The sequence below is a fragment of the Abramis brama genome (assembly GCF_963993115.1).
Source record: "Abramis brama genome assembly, chromosome: 25".
NCBI classification, from domain to species: domain Eukaryota; kingdom Metazoa; phylum Chordata; class Actinopteri; order Cypriniformes; family Leuciscidae; genus Abramis; species Abramis brama.
This window is the reverse complement of record NC_139987.1, coordinates 11,266,952-11,287,743: the sequence shown is the minus strand read 5'-3', so window position 1 is coordinate 11,287,743 and position 20,792 is coordinate 11,266,952. Positions and strand designations below refer to the sequence as shown.

The window sequence follows — 20,792 nt, the reverse complement described above, 5'->3', positions numbered from 1 at the left end:
ACATTTAAGCAGAATATTAATTATAAATGGTAAGATGTTCACTGCTGTTAGCGATGTGTTTATGCTGGTTTGTCTTTTAATAATAAAACACAAGGAAAAGTTTGCTGGAACACCAGACAACTACCAATACTACAGTTAAATGTTAATATAATACGCATATAGCCTACCACTGCGTTTATTAACTGTTCTTGCCTCGGGTCAAAGTTTCTATAAACAATCGCACTAGCGTTCATGTGTTGTGAACAGGCCACACTCTCGGTTTCATGACAAACTGACGGAGAAACGAAAGTGAAAATAAGCAGGCGGGCGTGATTATAAACACTGACACGCAAGTCATTTGCTCGTTGACCAGAACGATCACGATGGACGAATATCCCCTCACTGTCGAGGGAGACTGGGGAACTGAACACGCTAAAAGTGTGAAAAATAAACTTCATATTCACTTTCAGAGTAAGAAGAAATCTCAGGGAGGAGACTGCGTCGTGCAATATAATGGCGAGAGCAACTCTGCTACGATTCTGTTCAAATCATCTGACAGTAAGTGCTAAACACAAAGGCATAACATGTTAACAAAATAACACGTTTTGTGTTGTTTAGTAATATAATAAAGCTGTCGAGACACGTAAGGTAATTTCAGGTTCAAATACAAAGTGCGATAAACTTTCACGAATTAGCCTATAGGCTAATCTGTGAATCTTCCGATAACTCTTATAGCCACCGTTGTCATCCTTTTAAGAAAAGTAAAAAGTTATGAATACTTACAAGACTAAACCTGACATTTGCATACCTTGCAAGTAATGATTAAGAATAGCAAAATCCCTGTTGTCACTCATTGCCATATATTTTAGAACATGTAAGTTAGGTTATTTTGGGACCTACTGGAAGAATTGTGAGCTTATAGCCTATCACGTAACGACATAAAACTCTGTGTTGTTGTTTTTTTGTGGTATGTTCTTTGTCTTAAAGTGTTGTGATGTATCTGACTAAGTCTGATTGTTTGTGTTTAAGTCCGAGATGCCGTACTCCTTCAGGAAGAACACATTATTACTATTGACAGTCAGAAAATCAAGCTGAAAGTCTACAAACCCAGCGATGTAGAGGAACAGACAGACAGCACTGGACAAAAGGTGAGTAGACATTGCAAAATGCAGATTTAAGACCTCAATGCTTTTACAATAAAACCTTAGGTTAGTGGCTTAAAAAATCAAATCCTTTGCAGGTCAAACAAAATTAGCAAAATGGTTTATCATAAAATATTAATTCAGATATGGTTGAGACGTAGATGCATTTTAGAGTTTATATAAAGATGGTTGTCATTTCTCTATATTGTTGAAAAATGCAAGAGTAGAGAGAACAAATTACTTGTTTAATAGTGTTAGTCATTTACATAATTGTAAACAGTGTTGGGAGTAATGCATTACAAGTAACATGAGTTTCATAATCAGATTACTTTTTCACTTGTAAAGTAACGCTTTACTTTTAAATTTACAACAAAATATGAGGGACCTTTTAAAATAAATAACGTAAGTTACTTTGATTACACATTTATTGACTGACACCTCTCCTGTCCCCATGTTGAGAGAAATCGAAATCGGGAGTGAGGTTCGGAGGCGTTGTGTGCGCTGTGAACAAGGGCGCATTAATGCACGGGCTTACCTGGGCTGAAGCCCAGGGGCCTCCCAAGTTCAGGGGCCTCCCATGTTCAGGTTCATGATGAGCTGAAAAGGTCATATTGTTTTAACTTGTCAGATTTTGTCGCTAGTCGCTTGTGGGCGTTGGTAGTGCTGTCGCTCTAATGTTATTGTTATGGTGCGTTCACACCAAACGCGAATAGAGCGTCTGGCGCGAGTGATTTCAATGTTAAGTCAATGCAAAGACGCGTTTATGCGCGTCTAGAGGTCCCGCGGCGCGAATGAGGCGTTTAGATTGCTCGTCTGGCCACATTTATACAAAACACCATTACAAGTGATATTATACAACTATATCATTTTAATTTGACTAGGAATTAGGCTCAAAAGAAACAGTATGCTGTTGGGAGTGTTTTTATATTACCACACAGCAGTGTTCAGTGGATTAAATAATTTACTAGATTAACGATCGATCTACAAATTAAACTCACTCATACTGTCATAAATTACTAAAACGTCATCCGAATTTGACAAATAATCAATTTTCTTGTCCCTAATAGTCAACATAATGCAGGGGAAACTGTAAAATGAACTGCAGCAGTGCTAAACTTGCATCATAAAACTACAACACTCGAACTATAAATGTATGAATTAAACTCACTGAGACTGTCGAAAGTTTCTTTTCCATGCATCATTTTATTATATCCATGTTTGTGGTTAGTTACAGTCAAATCATATAAAACAGTGAAATCGCCCTTGAACTCTTCTGTCTTGCCTGCACTGAACTCTAGAGGTGGGCGGATCGATCCTAAAATATCGATACTTCGATACTGACGTGGTATCGAAAAGGATCGATCCTCACATAAAAATATCGATCCAAATGTGTGTGTTTTTTTTACCAGTAATTTTTATTAATTTAGCACGCAATGCAGTGCGTAAAATAAGCTTCTAAGTGGAAAAATAAGCGAATGTTAGCGGATAATTGTGTAGGATAGAACTTTTTCTCCTAGTCATCTGGATACAAGACGAAACCAATCAATCACAGAGAGCGTTCGATGCTGGTGCTTCGCTGAGCTCACAGGCCCAGTGCGTTTGGGAAACGAAGCCTTGCTTAGATGACACAAACAATCGGGAGTTATTTTGCAATAAACAAAGCAAAAGTGTATATAACGGTTCAAAATGTTGACGTCAGTAAGATTTTTTTTAATGAAATTAATATTTTTATTCAACAAGGATTGATGCATTAAATTGATCAAAAGTGACAGTCAAGGGTTTTTCACTGTTAAAAAAATCTACTTCATATAAATGCTGTTCTTTCAACTGTGTTCATCAAATAATTCTGCATCATGGTTTCCACAAAAAAATATGAAACTGTTTTCAACATTGATAATAATAAGAAATGTTTTCTGAGCTGTAAATCAGCATATTAAAATGAATTATCATCATGACTGGAGTAATGATGCCGAAAATTACGCTTTGATCAATTGAATAAATTACAGTTTAGTATGACATAGAAAACAGATAGCCTATGTTAAATTGTAATATTACAGTTTTTACTGTATTTTTGATCAAATAAATGCAGAAGAGAATTAAAAATCTTACAGACCCCAAACTTTTGAACAGTAGGCTAGTGTACAATAGTACTTTTACTATAATTAGGGTAGTTTTGTAAAAGTCACTGACTAATAATTACAGGCGAGTTGAGAGCACAAATCACAAAATATTTAGTAGTAATGAAAACGTTTTCAGATTTAGCATATTAATGATGCATTCACCTCATAAATCATGACACACTGCTCTAGCACAGGAAAGTGCATACAAGTTCAAGTGCATGCTTTTAAAATTAAAAAGTATTGGTATCGGTATCGATATCGGCGATACTGGCCCTGTATTTACTTGGTATCGGATCGATACCAAAATTTGGAGTATCGCCCACCTCGAGACGGTGACGGGAGCTGAGCTCCATTGAAAGGCTTCTTTCCTATTGGTTGTCGCTCGCGAAAATCGCTTCTCATTTGCATAAAGTTGAAATTTAGTTGCAGTGTGTGGCTGTTAAATAAAGTTTCTTGTGTTTATGTGCTCAGTGATATGTTAATAACAATATTAAAATTAAAAACAATATAAAAAACTCACTGTTGTAGGTCTCGAAAGAAACTAATGCATTTTGTGATGTAGATTACCTAGATAAGCTATTACACTTTTTTAAAATGAGACTCTATAAATCGAGGGGATGGGGGGCCTACAAAACCTCTCAGCCCCGGGGCCTAACATTAGGTTAAGGCGGCTCTGGCTGTGAACATAACGGTTATTGTAGTTTAAGACTAAATGTGAGCATGAATTTACTCATCTCATTTGCACAAAAACAGATTCAGTATCCCTCAAAATGAATACAAACTCAGAATATTACGCAAACCTGCAATAATTAAATTACACAAATATACTTTGAATTTAATGTATTTTCTGCTGACCTTCAATTATCCAATTCAGTCATATTAATAAGCAAAAATGATTTAAGTTAAACATCACATTTCTTCTCCTGTGTCCTATTCTTCTGCAATCCGGAATGGCAGCACAGCTGAAAGGTTTGTTTGAGCTGCATCCTCTACTGTGCAGTCAGATGTGAATTTTCCTTTCCTTCAGCCTGAGCATAAGCATACATTGTTAAAAGGGCCTTTACATTTGCAAAAATATACATTTTTGTTGATGTTTATTAAAAACAAACAAGCCCAGCCTAGATGACAAAACTTACATAAAAAGTAACACTATTAGTTACTTTTCAGGGAGTAATGCAATATTGTTATGCATTACTTTTAAAAGTTACTTTCCCCAACACTGATTGTAAATGCTGTGCTTTCAGGTGGACCAGGCATGTGGATATCAGGAACCAAGTGAGTAAATCATCTGGACTTTGGTCTCTGACTGCATACATGCATGTGATCTTTTATTAGTTAGGTTATCATGCTGTTATTGCTGATGTACTTTTTAACACATTTGTTTTCAATGTCAAAGATATTTATTACTAAATTATATAAAACATTATTTTGTTAGTTAACAGTAGTTGATACTGTTAACTGACTTTACAAAAAAATCATCCTTTAATGCTTTTAATCATCCTTTTTTACATCTTGCGATAACATTTTATAAATATATTTCACTTTTATTTTGCCTGAAGATCAAAGTGCCCCTCAAACTGATTTGGATGTGAAGAAGCCTCAAGAATCAAGTGCTGTGGTCCTGGAGAACCTTCCAGATGAGATTAAACAAGATGTTTTGACTCTTTTGGTGGAGAACATTACAAGTCTTTCTGAAAATGACTTTACCATGGAATTAATACCAGAATTAAGAAAAGCAGTTGTGACCTTTAAAAATCCCAGTGGTAAGTTATATAACATATACATACTTTTTTTAAATCATAATGTAAGCATATTTTAGTTAGTCAAACTCTTTTGCACCAAAAACTTAATCTTGACTGCTTAAGCTATATGTGATGGTCTTTTTGGCCTGGAGGAAATTAGAAAACTGAAGAAAATTGTAGATCTAAAAATTTGTTTTTTATAAAATTAACACCTTTGATATTTTGCTGGTATATATTGTTGTATGTTATTATGACTTGACAGGGGCGTGGGAAGAAGGTTTATTTTGGGGTTGCTGTGTTTTTTGGTCACAGCATTTAAATAAGAAACATTATCGAGTCTATAAAACATGCATAACTCCACGAAGCACAACAAGCGTATCGCTGAGAACAATCGTTTAAACAGCCTATTTTTGGGATATTTCACTTTTTTGACATTATTGATAATACTTGCAATCGTAATGCAACGGACCGGTATATGGGACATAAAAATTAAAAATAAAATGTGCAGTGTTTTAGTTATTTTTAACATTTCTTAAGTGAGCCATGGTTTAAATGAAGGCTTTTTAACTTTTTTGAACCAGAAGTGCCTTGAATCTTTTTTCTATAAATACAAGTTTGAAACCCAACCAAAGAGCAGCTTCTGGGTCCTTCCAGCAAGCAGTGCTCCAAGATGTTTTCCTTGATATGTAAATAAGACTTTTAAAAACTTTTAATAATAAAATAATAATAAAACTTTTTTTTTTAAATAGCCCACTTAAAAAGTTTTTATCACAAATAAATTATCAAATGCTAAAAATGAATAAATGTAAATTAACAAAAATTTGCAATGAATTTACAATCCTGTGAAAACGGGGTGCTGCAGCACCCGAACTTCCCACGCCCCTGATCAAATGCATCCAGCACATTCTGTAAACTATAATTTCTGACAGATGCAGTAAAGTTCCTTGAGGACAGCAGAACGCATAATAAGTTCAAGAAGAATGATCTGAGGGCCTGTGCACTGGAGAGAAGCACATGTGTGCGGGTGGAGAATCTTCCAGCTGAGGCCAACAACAACAAGATGCTGCTGGAGCTGTATTTTGAGAAATGGGGTGGTCCAGTAGAGGAAGTTATCACAATTCCATCAGAACACACAGCCATTATTACCTTTCAGGAGGAAGAAGGTATAAATACATGTGCAATTGCTGGTAGTCTTTGCTGTTATAATTCTAGAATTGGTTTAATTTATTTACCTCATTTAGACAATATTAGTGCATTTATTCATTGTACCTGCAACTTTCATTCTTTACAGCAAAAGAGAGAATTTTGAAGCAAGAGAATAGAATCTGTGAAGTTCCAGTAAAGATATATCCCTACTTTAAATCACTGGATACAGTCTTGTATGGTGGCAACAGACCACATTTGAAGCTGCCTGAACCCATTACAGTCAGTGTTCATCCTGCCATCAGGGAGTTCCTCGTCAAGAAAGGGGAGATTTCCTCTATTAAAGACCAGATGAGCTCACATTTCTGCCAAGTAAACATGGACAAACCTGAAGCTTTGCTCAGTCCTGATCCAGCATTGCTGAAACAGAAAGGAGTTACCAGAAGACACATTGATGGCTGGAATAAGAATGCCTGTGATGCCTTCAAGAAAATGATCTCAAACTACACAACATCTGAGTGGCCGGTGTCACACCCCTTGTGGTCTAAAGTGGAGAGTGATGTAAAGGAATTGGTGAAAGATAAGGTTTTCACAGATATGGATGGCACTAAAGGTGTCCTGACACTGGCGGGAATGACCCATGAGATAACTGGACTGAAGCCCATCATGGAGAAAATTATAGAGAGAGCAACAAATCAAATAGAGAGAGAGAAGAACAGTGTGACAGACCATATGGAGATTTCTCCTGCCATGTACTCTCTGCTTTTACAAGATGACCTGAAAAGTGCTGTTCCTCCACACCTGCACATTGACTATGACAAAAAAATAAACAGCTTAGTTTTAGCAGGTCTTCATACAGATATCATCATGTTCAAGAATTGGGTCCTTGAGAAGAAAATAAACATGAAACAGAAGCCCTTAAAGATTGACCATTCGGTCCTGGAGTTCCTGAGATCAGTGAACTGTGATGAAATGTCCACAGATCTCTTTATATCTCATGAAATAACTGCTGTCTACACAATCAAAAATGAAGATGTTGTTGTGCTTGGGAGCACAGAAAAAGCACTTGTTGAGGCAGAGAAGAGGGTGAATATGGTTCTTACATCCAAAGACCTCATTATAGAAGATCAGGGTGTCCTTCAAATGCCAGAGTGGCAGAATCTCAAAAAACAATTGCAAGAATTGTTCAATACTTCCAAAAAGACATCTGTGATTATAGACTTTTCTAAACAGAAAGACAAAATAATAGTGACTGGATTCAGAGAACCAGTGATGGAGGTCAGTGAGAACTTGGGACGTTTCATTGTAGAACACACTAGAATTAAAGAAACTGTTCGTGTCAAATCACATGCAGCAGTTGAATTCATAAAAGACAGAAAATCACAAGACTGGCAACATTTTATGAAGTCTAAGGAGGTGAAAGTAAATTTTGAGTCAAAAAGACCCTGGATCAGACTGTCTGGAGAGCGTATATTTGTCCAGCCAGTTATGACTTTCTTTAAACGGTTGGCAGATTCTCTTTACACAGACACACACATCATTAAAAAGGCAGGAGCAAAGAAGTACTTCAAGGAACAGGGTAAAATGATGCTCTCAATGCTGTTGAAGGATAAAAGCTTTGTGGTGGTGCTCCAGGAAGATGACATGCTGGAAGAGGAGGAGGTTAAATTTTCTGAAAGCAGTTTTGAAGATTTTGGCCAGGTCTCTTGTGAAGTTCGAACACCAGGTGGAATAACTGTTACTGTCAGGATGGCAGACATTTGCAAGCTCAGTGTTGATGCTGTGGTCAATGCTGCTAATGAAGATCTGATGCACAGTGGTGGTGTAGCTTTCGCACTTCTACAAGCTGCCGGACCATGTCTACAGCAATACTCTGACCATTACATAAAAGTAAATGGGCGTCTGAAGCCTGGAGATGCCATCATCACTGACGCTGGTCGTCTTCCCTGTAAATATGTGGTACACGCTGTTGGACCTCGCTTCAGCGATTCAGACCGACGTACAGCAGTTCAGCGCCTGAGACGTGCTGTGAGGGAAAGCTTGAACCAGGCGTCGAGCAAAAACTGCTCCTCCATCGCAATTCCAGTTATTAGTTCAGGGATATTTGGTTGTCCTCTTGAACTTTGCACTGAATCAATCACCAAGGAAGTGTGTGAGTACATTGAAGATAGTAACCGTAGAGGCTCCAGTAGCACATTAACTGAGATTCACTTGGTTGACAACAATGGTAGCAATGTAAAAGCCATGACTGAAGCTGTCAGAAAGGAGTTTGCTGCGTATAACCCCCAAATGACTCTCCCTCAGCAAAACAAACCTCATGGGTATAGTAACTATGGACAGGGCTATCCTGAAAGTGGCCACAGAAACTATGGCCAAAGAAACCAAGTGTTTGAAGGTCCCAAAGGCCGGGGTAATAAAGACTTTGAAGGAAAAGCGCACTCAGGCTCTAGTGGCAGATCTGATAAATCTGAAAGGTTGAGTGTTCTTACGACCAAAACTACAAAAGAGGAACTAAAAATCAATCTGTGCGCAGGGAACATCCAGGATGCACGTGTAAGTGAATTCTAGATTATTTGTTACTTATACAACCAGGAAAATAGCTTTTAATAAACAGAGCAATTCCAAGAGGGTCCTCGCACCATCTGTGCTTGGACCCTGATTAGTCTTTTTTGACTGGATGCCAAATCTAAAAATCATTTTTTTTTAAAATGACCTGAGAAGATATTACACTGCAAACATATTATTTTTTAAGATTCTCCCTCTTCAGAAATGACTTATTAGTTTCTCCCTGCAGGCTGATATAATTGTAAACACTATTTCGGAAGACTTGGACCTCAGTAAAGGTGCCGTCTCCAGAGCACTCCTTCAGACTGCAGGTCATCAGATCCAGTCAGAAATCAACAGAGCTGCTCGCTCAGACAATCTGAATTATGGTGAAATGGTCGTCACAGATGGTTATAATCTGAATTGTTCCAAAGTCTTCCATGTAGTTTGCCCAATTTGGAATGGTGGACAAGACTCGGCAGATAGGGTGAGACAATTTACCTAAAGTTATATTTATTTTTGTTTTTCAGTTAATAATTTTTATGTTGAATTTAAATTAAATTCTTTAATGCCAACATATGAATGAATTGTACCTTTTTTAAAGATCATAACAGATGTGTTTATTCAAATTTTAAAAGGTACTTGTTCAGATCATTAGAGATTGCCTGAAAAAAGCAGATACCTGTAGAATGGCTTCAGTCGTCTTCCCAGCTATCGGCACTGGGAATCTTGGCTTTCCTAAAGATCTGGTGGCCAGAATCATGCTGACAGAATTCCAGGAATTTAACTGTACAAATCTCCGAGAGGTAACTGTGATCGTGCACCCTTCTGACAAAGAGAGCATTCAGGTGAGTGAAGGAAAAATAGATTCAAGGACCATAAAGCACATACAGTATTTTTTTAAAATCTCAAAATCTATTGTTGTTGTTGTTGTTAAACCACTTTTTTTTGTTTACATTTTGATAATCTACCATAGTTGCTCATGTTAATGTTGTCTTGTATATTTCTGTGCTTTATCTATTAGTGCTTTCCCAGAATCTTTAGACAAAGGATCCAGGGTCCCATCACAAAAGCAGCAGATCAACATTTCATGCCTGTAATAAATATTTCTGGCAAGTCAGCTCAGACCTCTGGTAACTGTCTTATCTGATGTCCATCCCACTTATTTTTATGTTGTTGTCACTGAATGCAAAGATTTGTAATTAAAATATATATTCTTATACATTATAGCTAATTTATTATTCAACCAAATTATGAAACCAGATGTTGATTATTGGTCAATAGTAAAAGTGTTAACATACATTACAAATGGTTTGTATGATATAAAGTTTATTGTAAGAAAATTTTCAATTTGTAAGCAAATGTTAATTAATTAACTTTATATAGAGCACTCAAATTGTGTAATCAGGTTAATTTTTAGATTTTTCCATACATCTCTGTGTTTTATTATTTTATTATAATTAGGGCTTGTTGGCAAAGTCTCCTCTCCCTCTCTTGGGGTGCACACTATGCAGCTGGGTCGAGTGACTCTGGAGGTTTCATCAGGAGATATAACTAAAGAAAAAACTGATGCAATTGTCAACTCCTCAAATCAGACATTTTCTCTGAAAGCAGGTTAATCCAACTTCATTTCAGTTTCATTTAGAATTAATTTCACATACAAAGAGAATTACAATGTAACTGCCAATTTCTCTTTGTAATCCAGGAGTATCAAAGGCCATTTTAGACGCCGCTGGATTACAAGTGGAAGATGAATGTTCACAGATTGGTTTGTAGTCATTCAAATTTGATATTTTATCTTTTAGATTTATACGTCAACAGTGATCTAATGAACTTTATATACTATTGGTAAACCCATTTTTTTCCAATAGTGAGATCATCAAACACGCAGCAAACAGAGATTGTGACCTCAGCCGGGCTCCTGCCATGTGGAAACATCATCCATATTATTGGTCGCAATAGTCCATCTGACATTAAGGATGTCGTTTTGTCTGTTCTGAAGTTGTGCGAATCAAGCCAAATTACTTCAATAGCCTTCCCAGCTCTTGGCACTGGTAAGACTCTTTGTCTGGTCTTATGTTTATACAGTAGTTGCAGTACATTGCTGATTATTTTCTTTTTTTTGGTAAATTTGTCTGTAACCCTTTAGGTCAGGGAGGTGCAAAACCAGCTGATGTTTCAGATGCAATGGTTGATGCAGTTGTTGACTTTGTGAAGAAAAAGAAACCGGTCCATGTAAAGTTTGTGAAGTTTCTCATATTCCAGACGAACATGTTGGGAGACTTCCACCAAAGCATGGTCAGAAGATCTGGTGAAAAAGTAGAGGAGGATAAAGGTCTGTTTACCAAAATTAAAGGTTAGTAAACAATAAAAATAATGCTTTTTCTATTAATCTGAATTTGTTTTTAAATTAAAAATAATTGATCTCTATTTTTTTCTATCAAACCTGCAGACTTTTTTTTGGGGGGAAATTCAGAATCTCCCTCAAATGAAGAGTTTGTGATGGTGGGTGAGGAAATTGAGCCAGCTGTGTTCCAGCTGTGTGGAGAGACACCAGAGGACCTGAAGGAAGCCAGAGACATGATCAACGGCTTGATAGTACGGGAGCATTTGACCGCCCCAATCCGTGATCCAGCCATTGCTCATTTCACAAAGGAGGATGTAGAAATACTGAACGGCATGCAGAGGGAGTTCACAGTCAGTGTCCAACTTGAGAAGAAAGGGCAAGACTCTGTCGTCACATTGGAGGGACTGACAAGAGACGTTCACTGTGTAGAGAGTCGTATTCGGGACATGATCCGCAAGGTGGAAAGGAATGAAAACCGAAGACGTGAGGCATTTATGATCAGCAGTGTAGTCAAGTGGCAATATCAGGAGAATGGAAGCAGCATCATAAACTTTGATATGCTGACTAATTATGACCTTGAAAAGGCCTTTCAGAACCAGCAACCATCAGTGAGAATCAAGATTAATAATGATGAATATGATGCTGATTTAGTTCGCAAAGAAGCCAGAAGAGGGAGAATGAGGATTGAACTAAATAGAGTAGATCTGCAAGGTGTGAATATTTTATCATTTAGACAATGATCCAAAGGCCATCATGTACAAAGATTAGTTATTCATGTTTTTGTTCTTGCCCATAGATGCAGCTGCAGCTCGAAGTTCTTTGCCTTCACACTGGGAAGACATGAAAGGAAATTCGGTTGTTCTTGTAAAACTCACAGCAGGCTCAACTGAATATGACGAAGTGGAGAAAGAGTTCAGAAGAACCCGACTACGTTCTAACATCATTAAAGTAAGACTAGACTAAGGAGAAGGAGGAATGTGTATTTATTAGTTTTGAAAGGTTTTGGTTTTATAATTTAGCACTATAGTAATAGTGTAATAATAATGTTTTATTAAGCTGAATGTTTATTCTTGTCTTCAGATTGAAAGAGTTCAGAACAGCACACTTTGGAGAAACTACATGATCAAAAAGGAGGAACTGGAAGACAAAAACAACCACAAAAACAATGAACAGCGTCTCTTCCACGGCACTGGCCCCAATAAAACAGATCAGATCAACCACCACGGCTTCAATCGCAGCTACGCTGGGATGCATGGTATTAGTCTGTTACAAAGTTCAGTTCAGGGAAGCAGAACCGGCAAACATTAAATGTAAACTTTAATACTAAAATAAATAACAAAATAGGGATGGCGAAAACTAAAAAAAAATCGAAAATTGAAATTGAAACCGGTTAACCGATTAACCGATTAGTTTAAAATATGCTACGCTATTTGAAATAACAGCCATTTCGAGCCGCGCCTGCAATTTCGCAACTCTGTCGCATCTCTCTGCCGCTCTGCCTCCCGCTCACACACACACTGCCCCTGCGCCGCCCTTCCACTCACGTCACTTTTTTTAAATCCCCTACAGCGCGAAACATGAGTTCCACAAACGCGGCGCCAAGGAGCTTGTATGTAATCGGAGGACAAATGGCTCCTTAGTTTCGAAATGGTTTGGGTACAAGGTGATCGCATTGAAAATAACGGCGTTTGTCTAGCGTTAGAAGCTCATTTGAAACATTGCCGCGGCTCATTTAAGAAAATAGACAGCTCCGAAGAGACGCCGCTTTAGTTTGAGGTAGTGCTAACAATAATAAAGAAAGATGATGATCATCATCACCTTATCTGTTACCACTGAAATGTAGATGTAATGTATTTCCAAATCTAAGCCCATCTCATGCGGAATGTTGCCTATCACACAAGTTGCAACTTACATCTGTGTCATTCTTTTTGGTGAAATGGTCCCACACACTACTTTTCTTTGCACGCTTCATCCTGTCGTCTGCCCTGGCTCTAAGCTCAAGTGTTTTAGCCTGTAGCCTTTACTTTTCGCAAACCTTGTGAGCGCGTGAACCCAAACGCTGTGACCTCGCGCCAAATGTTTTTATTGGTTTATTAAGTACAAACAGGCGAGTTATGAAAAATTGAGTGTGAGGGATTTGTTCACTTCACACAAAAAGATCTTGGAATGAGATGGCTAACTGTAGTAGCGTTTAGTCCACTGTCTATAATAGCCTAATTTAGAGATCACTTTTTTTTCCTTTTTTTTTTTTTACCGACTACCGACAACTTTGATCGGTTAACGTTGATACGGTCAACCATCGGTCAAACGGTCATCGGTTAACATCCTTATAACAAAATGAAAAGAGTAGCAGTTGGCAAGATTACAGCTCATATAAGCAATCAAATAACAACTTAAAATGTCCCAGGCCTTGTCCTCTTTCACCCTTCACTGCCCTCACTCCGCTCCCTTGGCTTTTGGCCCCGCCCTGCTCGCCACAATGTTAAATTCAGCATAAACTTTATTTGCACTTGTATCAATTTGTCTTTTAAACCAACATTCTATTGTTCTTGTTCTGTTTTTAGGAGCCATGTATGGGAATGGTTCATATTTTGCTGTGGACCCGAGTTACTCAGCCCAAGGCTATTCTAAACCTGATGTCAACGGACATAAACGCATGTACCTCGCCAGGGTGCTTGTCGGTGATTTCACTCAAGGAAAACCAGGCCTTCCTGTTCCCCCTGCGAAGAGCTCCAATAGTGCTGATCTTTATAACAGTGTGACAGACAACATAAGCAACCCAACCATGTTTGTGATCTTCAATGATGTTCAGGCTTACCCAGAATACTTAATCACCTTCCAGTAGTAATTTGTTGTTGTTGCTATTTTTATTAGGTTGAACTGATATAACGTGTAAAATATTAACTAGCAAGAATTACATAAATGATTGCAATAATCTTTACTATGGCAAATGAGAATGAGGGAAAAAAAATGAGAGGACAGTAATGTTTTCCCTAGAAAGGCTTTGTCCAAACCTTTGATTTTGGTTTAATCTCATGGTTCTCTTTTAATATCTGATAAATAAAAACCAAAAAGGAAAATGATTTGTGCTGAGCATTTCTGTTTTACAGTGGATGAAAGACATTGATTTCAAATTATATTATGTAAATGTAACAAACGTTTTGACTGAAATACCATTAGCAAATAAAACATTATTTGAATCATTTCAAATAAGTCTCATTTTACAGTACGTCACAAAATGTTACAGTTAACTGCTAAAGTCGACTCACCTGGGGCCGGATCTAGGCATGGGCAGGGGTGGGATGAGCCCCCCCTAAACACCTGTCTTGGCCACTCAGTCACAACTCAGGCAAAGAAAGCATTAATCTTTTTTTTTGTGTGTGTGCATTGTCGAAAAGCAAAAGCTGAATGTTAAGAAGTTTAAGGAATTTTGCCGCAGTGGTTGAAAGTCACTAATGAAATGGCCTCGGTGTTGCAGAAAAGCAGAGGCTGTCAGTCACAAGAGCGATAACAAGCATAAATATTTCCATGCAATGCACACATTTTATCCATGTGGAAGTATCTATTTTCTGTAGATGTGCAAGACTTCCAATTCCTTCTGATGTTATTACTTTTCGCAAACCTTGTGAGCGCGTGAACCCAAACGCTGTGACCTCGCGCCAAATGTTTTTATTGGTTTATTAAGTACAAACAGGCGAGTTATGAAAAATTGAGTGTGAGGGATTTGTTCACTTCACACAAAAAGATCTTGGAATGAGATGGCTAACTGTAGTAGCGTTTAGTCCACTGTCTATAATAGCCTAATTTAGAGATCACTTTTTTTTCCTTTTTTTTTTTTTACCGACTACCGACAACTTTGATCGGTTAACGTTGATACGGTCAACCATCGGTCAAACGGTCATCGGTTAACATCCTTATAACAAAATGAAAAGAGTAGCAGTTGGCAAGATTACAGCTCATATAAGCAATCAAATAACAACTTAAAATGTCCCAGGCCTTGTCCTCTTTCACCCTTCACTGCCCTCACTCCGCTCCCTTGGCTTTTGGCCCCGCCCTGCTCGCCACAATGTTAAATTCAGCATAAACTTTATTTGCACTTGTATCAATTTGTCTTTTAAACCAACATTCTATTGTTCTTGTTCTGTTTTTAGGAGCCATGTATGGGAATGGTTCATATTTTGCTGTGGACCCGAGTTACTCAGCCCAAGGCTATTCTAAACCTGATGTCAACGGACATAAACGCATGTACCTCGCCAGGGTGCTTGTCGGTGATTTCACTCAAGGAAAACCAGGCCTTCCTGTTCCCCCTGCGAAGAGCTCCAATAGTGCTGATCTTTATAACAGTGTGACAGACAACATAAGCAACCCAACCATGTTTGTGATCTTCAATGATGTTCAGGCTTACCCAGAATACTTAATCACCTTCCAGTAGTAATTTGTTGTTGTTGCTATTTTTATTAGGTTGAACTGATATAACGTGTAAAATATTAACTAGCAAGAATTACATAAATGATTGCAATAATCTTTACTATGGCAAATGAGAATGAGGGAAAAAAAATGAGAGGACAGTAATGTTTTCCCTAGAAAGGCTTTGTCCAAACCTTTGATTTTGGTTTAATCTCATGGTTCTCTTTTAATATCTGATAAATAAAAACCAAAAAGGAAAATGATTTGTGCTGAGCATTTCTGTTTTACAGTGGATGAAAGACATTGATTTCAAATTATATTATGTAAATGTAACAAACGTTTTGACTGAAATACCATTAGCAAATAAAACATTATTTGAATCATTTCAAATAAGTCTCATTTTACAGTACGTCACAAAATGTTACAGTTAACTGCTAAAGTCGACTCACCTGGGGCCGGATCTAGGCATGGGCAGGGGTGGGATGAGCCCCCCCTAAACACCTGTCTTGGCCACTCAGTCACAACTCAGGCAAAGAAAGCATTAATCTTTTTTTTTGTGTGTGTGCATTGTCGAAAAGCAAAAGCTGAATGTTAAGAAGTTTAAGGAATTTTGCCGCAGTGGTTGAAAGTCACTAATGAAATGGCCTCGGTGTTGCAGAAAAGCAGAGGCTGTCAGTCACAAGAGCGATAACAAGCATAAATATTTCCATGCAATGCACACATTTTATCCATGTGGAAGTATCTATTTTCTGTAGATGTGCAAGACTTCCAATTCCTTCTGATGTTATTACTTTTCGCAAACCTTGTGAGCGCGTGAACCCAAACGCTGTGACCTCGCGCCAAATGTTTTTATTGGTTTATTAAGTACAAACAGGCGAGTTATGAAAAATTGAGTGTGAGGGATTTGTTCACTTCACACAAAAAGATCTTGGAATGAGATGGCTAACTGTAGTAGCGTTTAGTCCACTGTCTATAATAGCCTAATTTAGAGATCACTTTTTTTTCCTTTTTTTTTTTTTACCGACTACCGACAACTTTGATCGGTTAACGTTGATACGGTCAACCATCGGTCAAACGGTCATCGGTTAACATCCTTATAACAAAATGAAAAGAGTAGCAGTTGGCAAGATTACAGCTCATATAAGCAATCAAATAACAACTTAAAATGTCCCAGGCCTTGTCCTCTTTCACCCTTCACTGCCCTCACTCCGCTCCCTTGGCTTTTGGCCCCGCCCTGCTCGCCACAATGTTAAATTCAGCATAAACTTTATTTGCACTTGTATCAATTTGTCTTTTAAACCAACATTCTATTGTTCTTGTTCTGTTTTTAGGAGCCATGTATGGGAATGGTTCATATTTTGCTGTGGACCCGAGTTACTCAGCCCAAGGCTATTCTAAACCTGATGTCAACGGACATAAACGCATGTACCTCGCCAGGGTGCTTGTCGGTGATTTCACTCAAGGAAAACCAGGCCTTCCTGTTCCCCCTGCGAAGAGCTCCAATAGTGCTGATCTTTATAACAGTGTGACAGACAACATAAGCAACCCAACCATGTTTGTGATCTTCAATGATGTTCAGGCTTACCCAGAATACTTAATCACCTTCCAGTAGTAATTTGTTGTTGTTGCTATTTTTATTAGGTTGAACTGATATAACGTGTAAAATATTAACTAGCAAGAATTACATAAATGATTGCAATAATCTTTACTATGGCAAATGAGAATGAGGGAAAAAAAATGAGAGGACAGTAATGTTTTCCCTAGAAAGGCTTTGTCCAAACCTTTGATTTTGGTTTAATCTCATGGTTCTCTTTTAATATCTGATAAATAAAAACCAAAAAGGAAAATGATTTGTGCTGAGCATTTCTGTTTTACAGTGGATGAAAGACATTGATTTCAAATTATATTATGTAAATGTAACAAACGTTTTGACTGAAATACCATTAGCAAATAAAACATTATTTGAATCATTTCAAATAAGTCTCATTTTACAGTACGTCACAAAATGTTACAGTTAACTGCTAAAGTCGACTCACCTGGGGCCGGATCTAGGCATGGGCAGGGGTGGGATGAGCCCCCCCTAAACACCTGTCTTGGCCACTCAGTCACAACTCAGGCAAAGAAAGCATTAATCTTTTTTTTTGTGTGTGTGCATTGTCGAAAAGCAAAAGCTGAATGTTAAGAAGTTTAAGGAATTTTGCCGCAGTGGTTGAAAGTCACTAATGAAATGGCCTCGGTGTTGCAGAAAAGCAGAGGCTGTCAGTCACAAGAGCGATAACAAGCATAAATATTTCCATGCAATGCACACATTTTATCCATGTGGAAGTATCTATTTTCTGTAGATGTGCAAGACTTCCAATTCCTTCTGATGTTATTGTCAACCATGTCAATATAATAATTAAATATTAGTGCATTTGGAATGTCTAGGTAGCATTTGTATATTGTTGAATCTGGTTTTATAATTCAAGAGTCATTGCAGGCCATTCTTATCTTCATTTTGAGATTCTAACATACTTAATGTATTATGCAATTCATGCAGTTATTTTCTCAAAGTCTGAAATGAGTCCTGGTATTGTAACGGTCCCTTTGTGCTTTTATGTTAATCTGAGGTAAAATTAGCATGTGCGTTGAGTGTCAGTAATAGTAATAGATTTGACAGGTGAGGAGAAGAGATAACCACTCTACCGACCTTTGTACTCTTTCTTTTATTACCTTTTATTTTTGTGACCAGAGTCGGATGTTTGTTTGTATACTTTTTCTCACTCGATCCCCATGTATGCGGACGAGTGTGAGTAATTTTATTAAACACGGGGAAAATACGCCATCTCTCGTCTCTCGTGCATCTTTTTAATCCGACACCTATTGTTTTTTTTTTTCTCTCTGGGCAACATCTCAACTTTGCGTTACAGTATCCACTGCATGTTTCGTTGAATAGCTATGAGTCTGTTTCTTTTAGAAGGACATTCATTGTTCAGACAAAAGGCAAATCCCCCTGATTGCTGCGTCTAAAGCAGAGCAGCTGTGCGCATGCCCGACGGAAATCCCGGTTCAAGGCTGGGTAGAGAATGGGGTTCAGTGCAGAGTTGAGGTATCCCAACCAAAGAACGATAGAGTGAGTCAGTTTGTTCGGATGGGTCTCTGCCAACATTCCCATGTATGTGAAGTAGGTAAAATAGGGGAACCAGCAGATGACAAAAGCACCGAGCACTGCTGCCAGGGTCACTGTGGCTTTGTGTTCCCGCGCAGTGGCAACTGCATTGGCAGCCTGAGCAAAGGATGGAGTGGTTGCCCGTATACGACGCACCTAAAAGTGAGACATGAAGAGAGAGTGAGACAGGGAACAGAGAAATTGTGTTTTTTGTTTTGTTGCACCCTTTTCTGGGGGGATGCAATGAGATATTTGGTATGATAGTTATGAGGTGGGTCAATGACAAGAGTGTCCACAAAAAACAAAATTTGGAATGTGCCATTTTTTATTATTTTTTTTTAGGAATGTACTCTTTTTAGTAATTTGTGTCATATTGTGTTAACATTTAATATCAACAACATGTTAAAATGACTTCTGTCACTTAGTGTAACAATAAAAAAAGCTAAAGCTAAAAAAAATTCATTATTTACTCAATTAAATACACTTATTTTACAACACAAAAATGTCAAATTATATGATATTTTAAGAAAGATTATGATCTTGAGTTTGATCTCTTTATGATGTCATTTCCTGTTTCATGCATGCTTGTAGTCTGCTTCACTTATTCTAAATATTAAGCAGTGCAACTTTTTGGTTGTTGAAATATTTAATTTATAAGAAGATTATGCCAAACTGCTTAATAAGGATTTCCTTTCAATATTTTAACTTTCTACATTCTACATTTTTCTTCATTATGATATCAGGGCAGTTATTTCACCCTGAATAATTATAGAATAATTTGTAAAAAAATAACTCTGTGGAGCTATCAAAACATGTGCTTCAGGTTCCCGACATGCCCTGCATTAACAATGGTGTGAGTTTGGGAAGGGGCTATTCGGTTTGACCAACCAATAGCTGACGTTTTTCTTTTACTTTATTCTTATATCCCCACACAAATACAAAATGAAAATATAAAAACATGTCCATCATAGAAGATGTGTATTAAAATCATTGCATGTTTTAATTGAATAATATACATAGATCGGGACATAATTGTCATGTCACTGACCCAAGTGAAGAAACGTACCTGCTCACGTGCAACACAAAATATACGATGGTACATTCCACACATGACCAGCAGAGGGAGGTAGAAGATTCCAAATGCTTTGAGAAGCACATACTTATTATTCCATTCATAGCGGCAGGTCCTGCCTTCCTCTCCTTCATCCCACATGACCCAGTCCAGGTTTTGCACTCTGAAGTTAGGTGTGTTCCAGCCTAGGTTAATAGACACAAAGGACACAGCCAGAGAGCACGTCCAGATTCCAGTCAGTGTGATCGCCACCCGTCTAGGTGTGACCCTCCTGGGATAGCAGAGTGGGCTGGAAATTGCAAGATAACGATCAACACTAATGGCTAGTAGAGTGAGGATTGAAGCACTGCAGAGCATCACATCCAAAGAGATGTAGATGTTGCAGAAAACACCTCCGAGAGGCCATCTCCCATTGCGTAATTCCAGCATGGCAGAGAGCGGCAGGACCAGCAAACCCAGCAGCAAGTCTGTCACAGCCAGTGATAGTATAAAACAGCTACTAATCTGGTGCAGACGCCGACTGGTGGCCACAGCCAGACAAACCAGTACGTTTCCACAAATGGTCAGAGCAATGAAGGCCACCAGTACCACCCAGCGCAGGGTAGTGAACGTCATTGTTAGCTGCTGAAGCAGGAAAGCTTGGAGATTTTTGTCCTTAAATGTCAAAGTGATATCCAAACTAGTTTAGTCAGAACTCCATGTGTCATCTGTTTTTCTCAAAGATTTACATTGGGTGCTATAAAACTGCCATAACATTACCATCTATGGCCACTGCTCAGATATCAGCCCAGGCTCATTCCTACAAGAAAAGAAGAACATGGTTACAGAAAAAAGCAGCCATTTGTGTAATTCATTTAGAACCTTTAGTAATGTGTAATACTTCAAATGTTACAGTACTTAATTCCATCCCAGTTTATAGTGCTGTAGGTTAATTTGAAAAGTATAACTCGGCGGCACTATCAAAACATTTGCTTCACATTCCTGACCTTCGCTGCATTTACTCTACCAATGGTGTGAATTTGGGAAAGGGTGAATCAAGGAAAGGTTGATCAATCTATCCAATTGATCAACCAATAGTAGGTGGGAGCATGTTTAGAAACATTTTTTGAAACCAATATTTATTTTTGACTAAATAGATGGTAGACATT

At 37.9% G+C, this 20,792-nt stretch overlaps 2 protein-coding genes across 2 annotated transcripts; one reads left to right on the top strand and one right to left on the bottom strand.

Annotated features, from left to right (window-relative positions):
- The first annotated feature begins 227 nt into the window (after window positions 1–227).
- On the top strand, window positions 228–15,687 carry LOC311076738 (protein mono-ADP-ribosyltransferase PARP14-like). The gene is made up of 17 exons (XM_084105149.1): window positions 228–537; window positions 1,009–1,127; window positions 4,486–4,516; window positions 4,801–5,004; window positions 5,913–6,146; window positions 6,275–8,679; window positions 8,921–9,157; window positions 9,309–9,518; window positions 9,695–9,803; window positions 10,135–10,284; window positions 10,376–10,438; window positions 10,542–10,724; window positions 10,820–11,026; window positions 11,123–11,728; window positions 11,814–11,965; window positions 12,098–12,272; window positions 13,582–15,687. Exons 1-17 carry the CDS (start codon window positions 363–365, stop codon window positions 13,860–13,862), a joined length of 5,541 nt encoding a protein of 1,846 aa, XP_083961275.1. The 5' UTR covers window positions 228–362; the 3' UTR covers window positions 13,863–15,687.
- A 1,886-nt stretch (window positions 15,688–17,573) lies between these two features.
- hrh2b (histamine receptor H2b) lies at window positions 17,574–20,395 on the bottom strand. The gene is made up of 2 exons (XM_084105150.1): window positions 19,639–20,395; window positions 17,574–18,728 (listed from the first exon to the last, which is right to left on the bottom strand). Exons 1-2 carry the CDS (start codon window positions 20,257–20,259, stop codon window positions 18,396–18,398), a joined length of 954 nt encoding a protein of 317 aa, XP_083961276.1. The 5' UTR covers window positions 20,260–20,395; the 3' UTR covers window positions 17,574–18,395.
- Window positions 20,396–20,792: the final 397 nt, after the last annotated feature.

Coding starts and splice junctions, on each gene's coding strand:
- hrh2b (XM_084105150.1), bottom strand. CDS start 20,259: ATGACGTTCACTACCCTGCGCTGGGTGGTACTGGTGGCCTTCATTGCT. Junction 18,729..19,638: donor TTTGTGTTGCACGTGAGCAG/GTACGTTTCTTC, acceptor TCTCACTTTTAG/GTGCGTCGTATACGGGCAAC.
- LOC311076738 (XM_084105149.1), top strand. CDS start 363: ATGGACGAATATCCCCTCACTGTCGAGGGAGACTGGGGAACTGAACAC. Junction 8,680..8,920: donor GGAACATCCAGGATGCACGT/GTAAGTGAATTC, acceptor TTCTCCCTGCAG/GCTGATATAATTGTAAACAC. Junction 10,439..10,541: donor AGATGAATGTTCACAGATTG/GTTTGTAGTCAT, acceptor TTTTTCCAATAG/TGAGATCATCAAACACGCAG.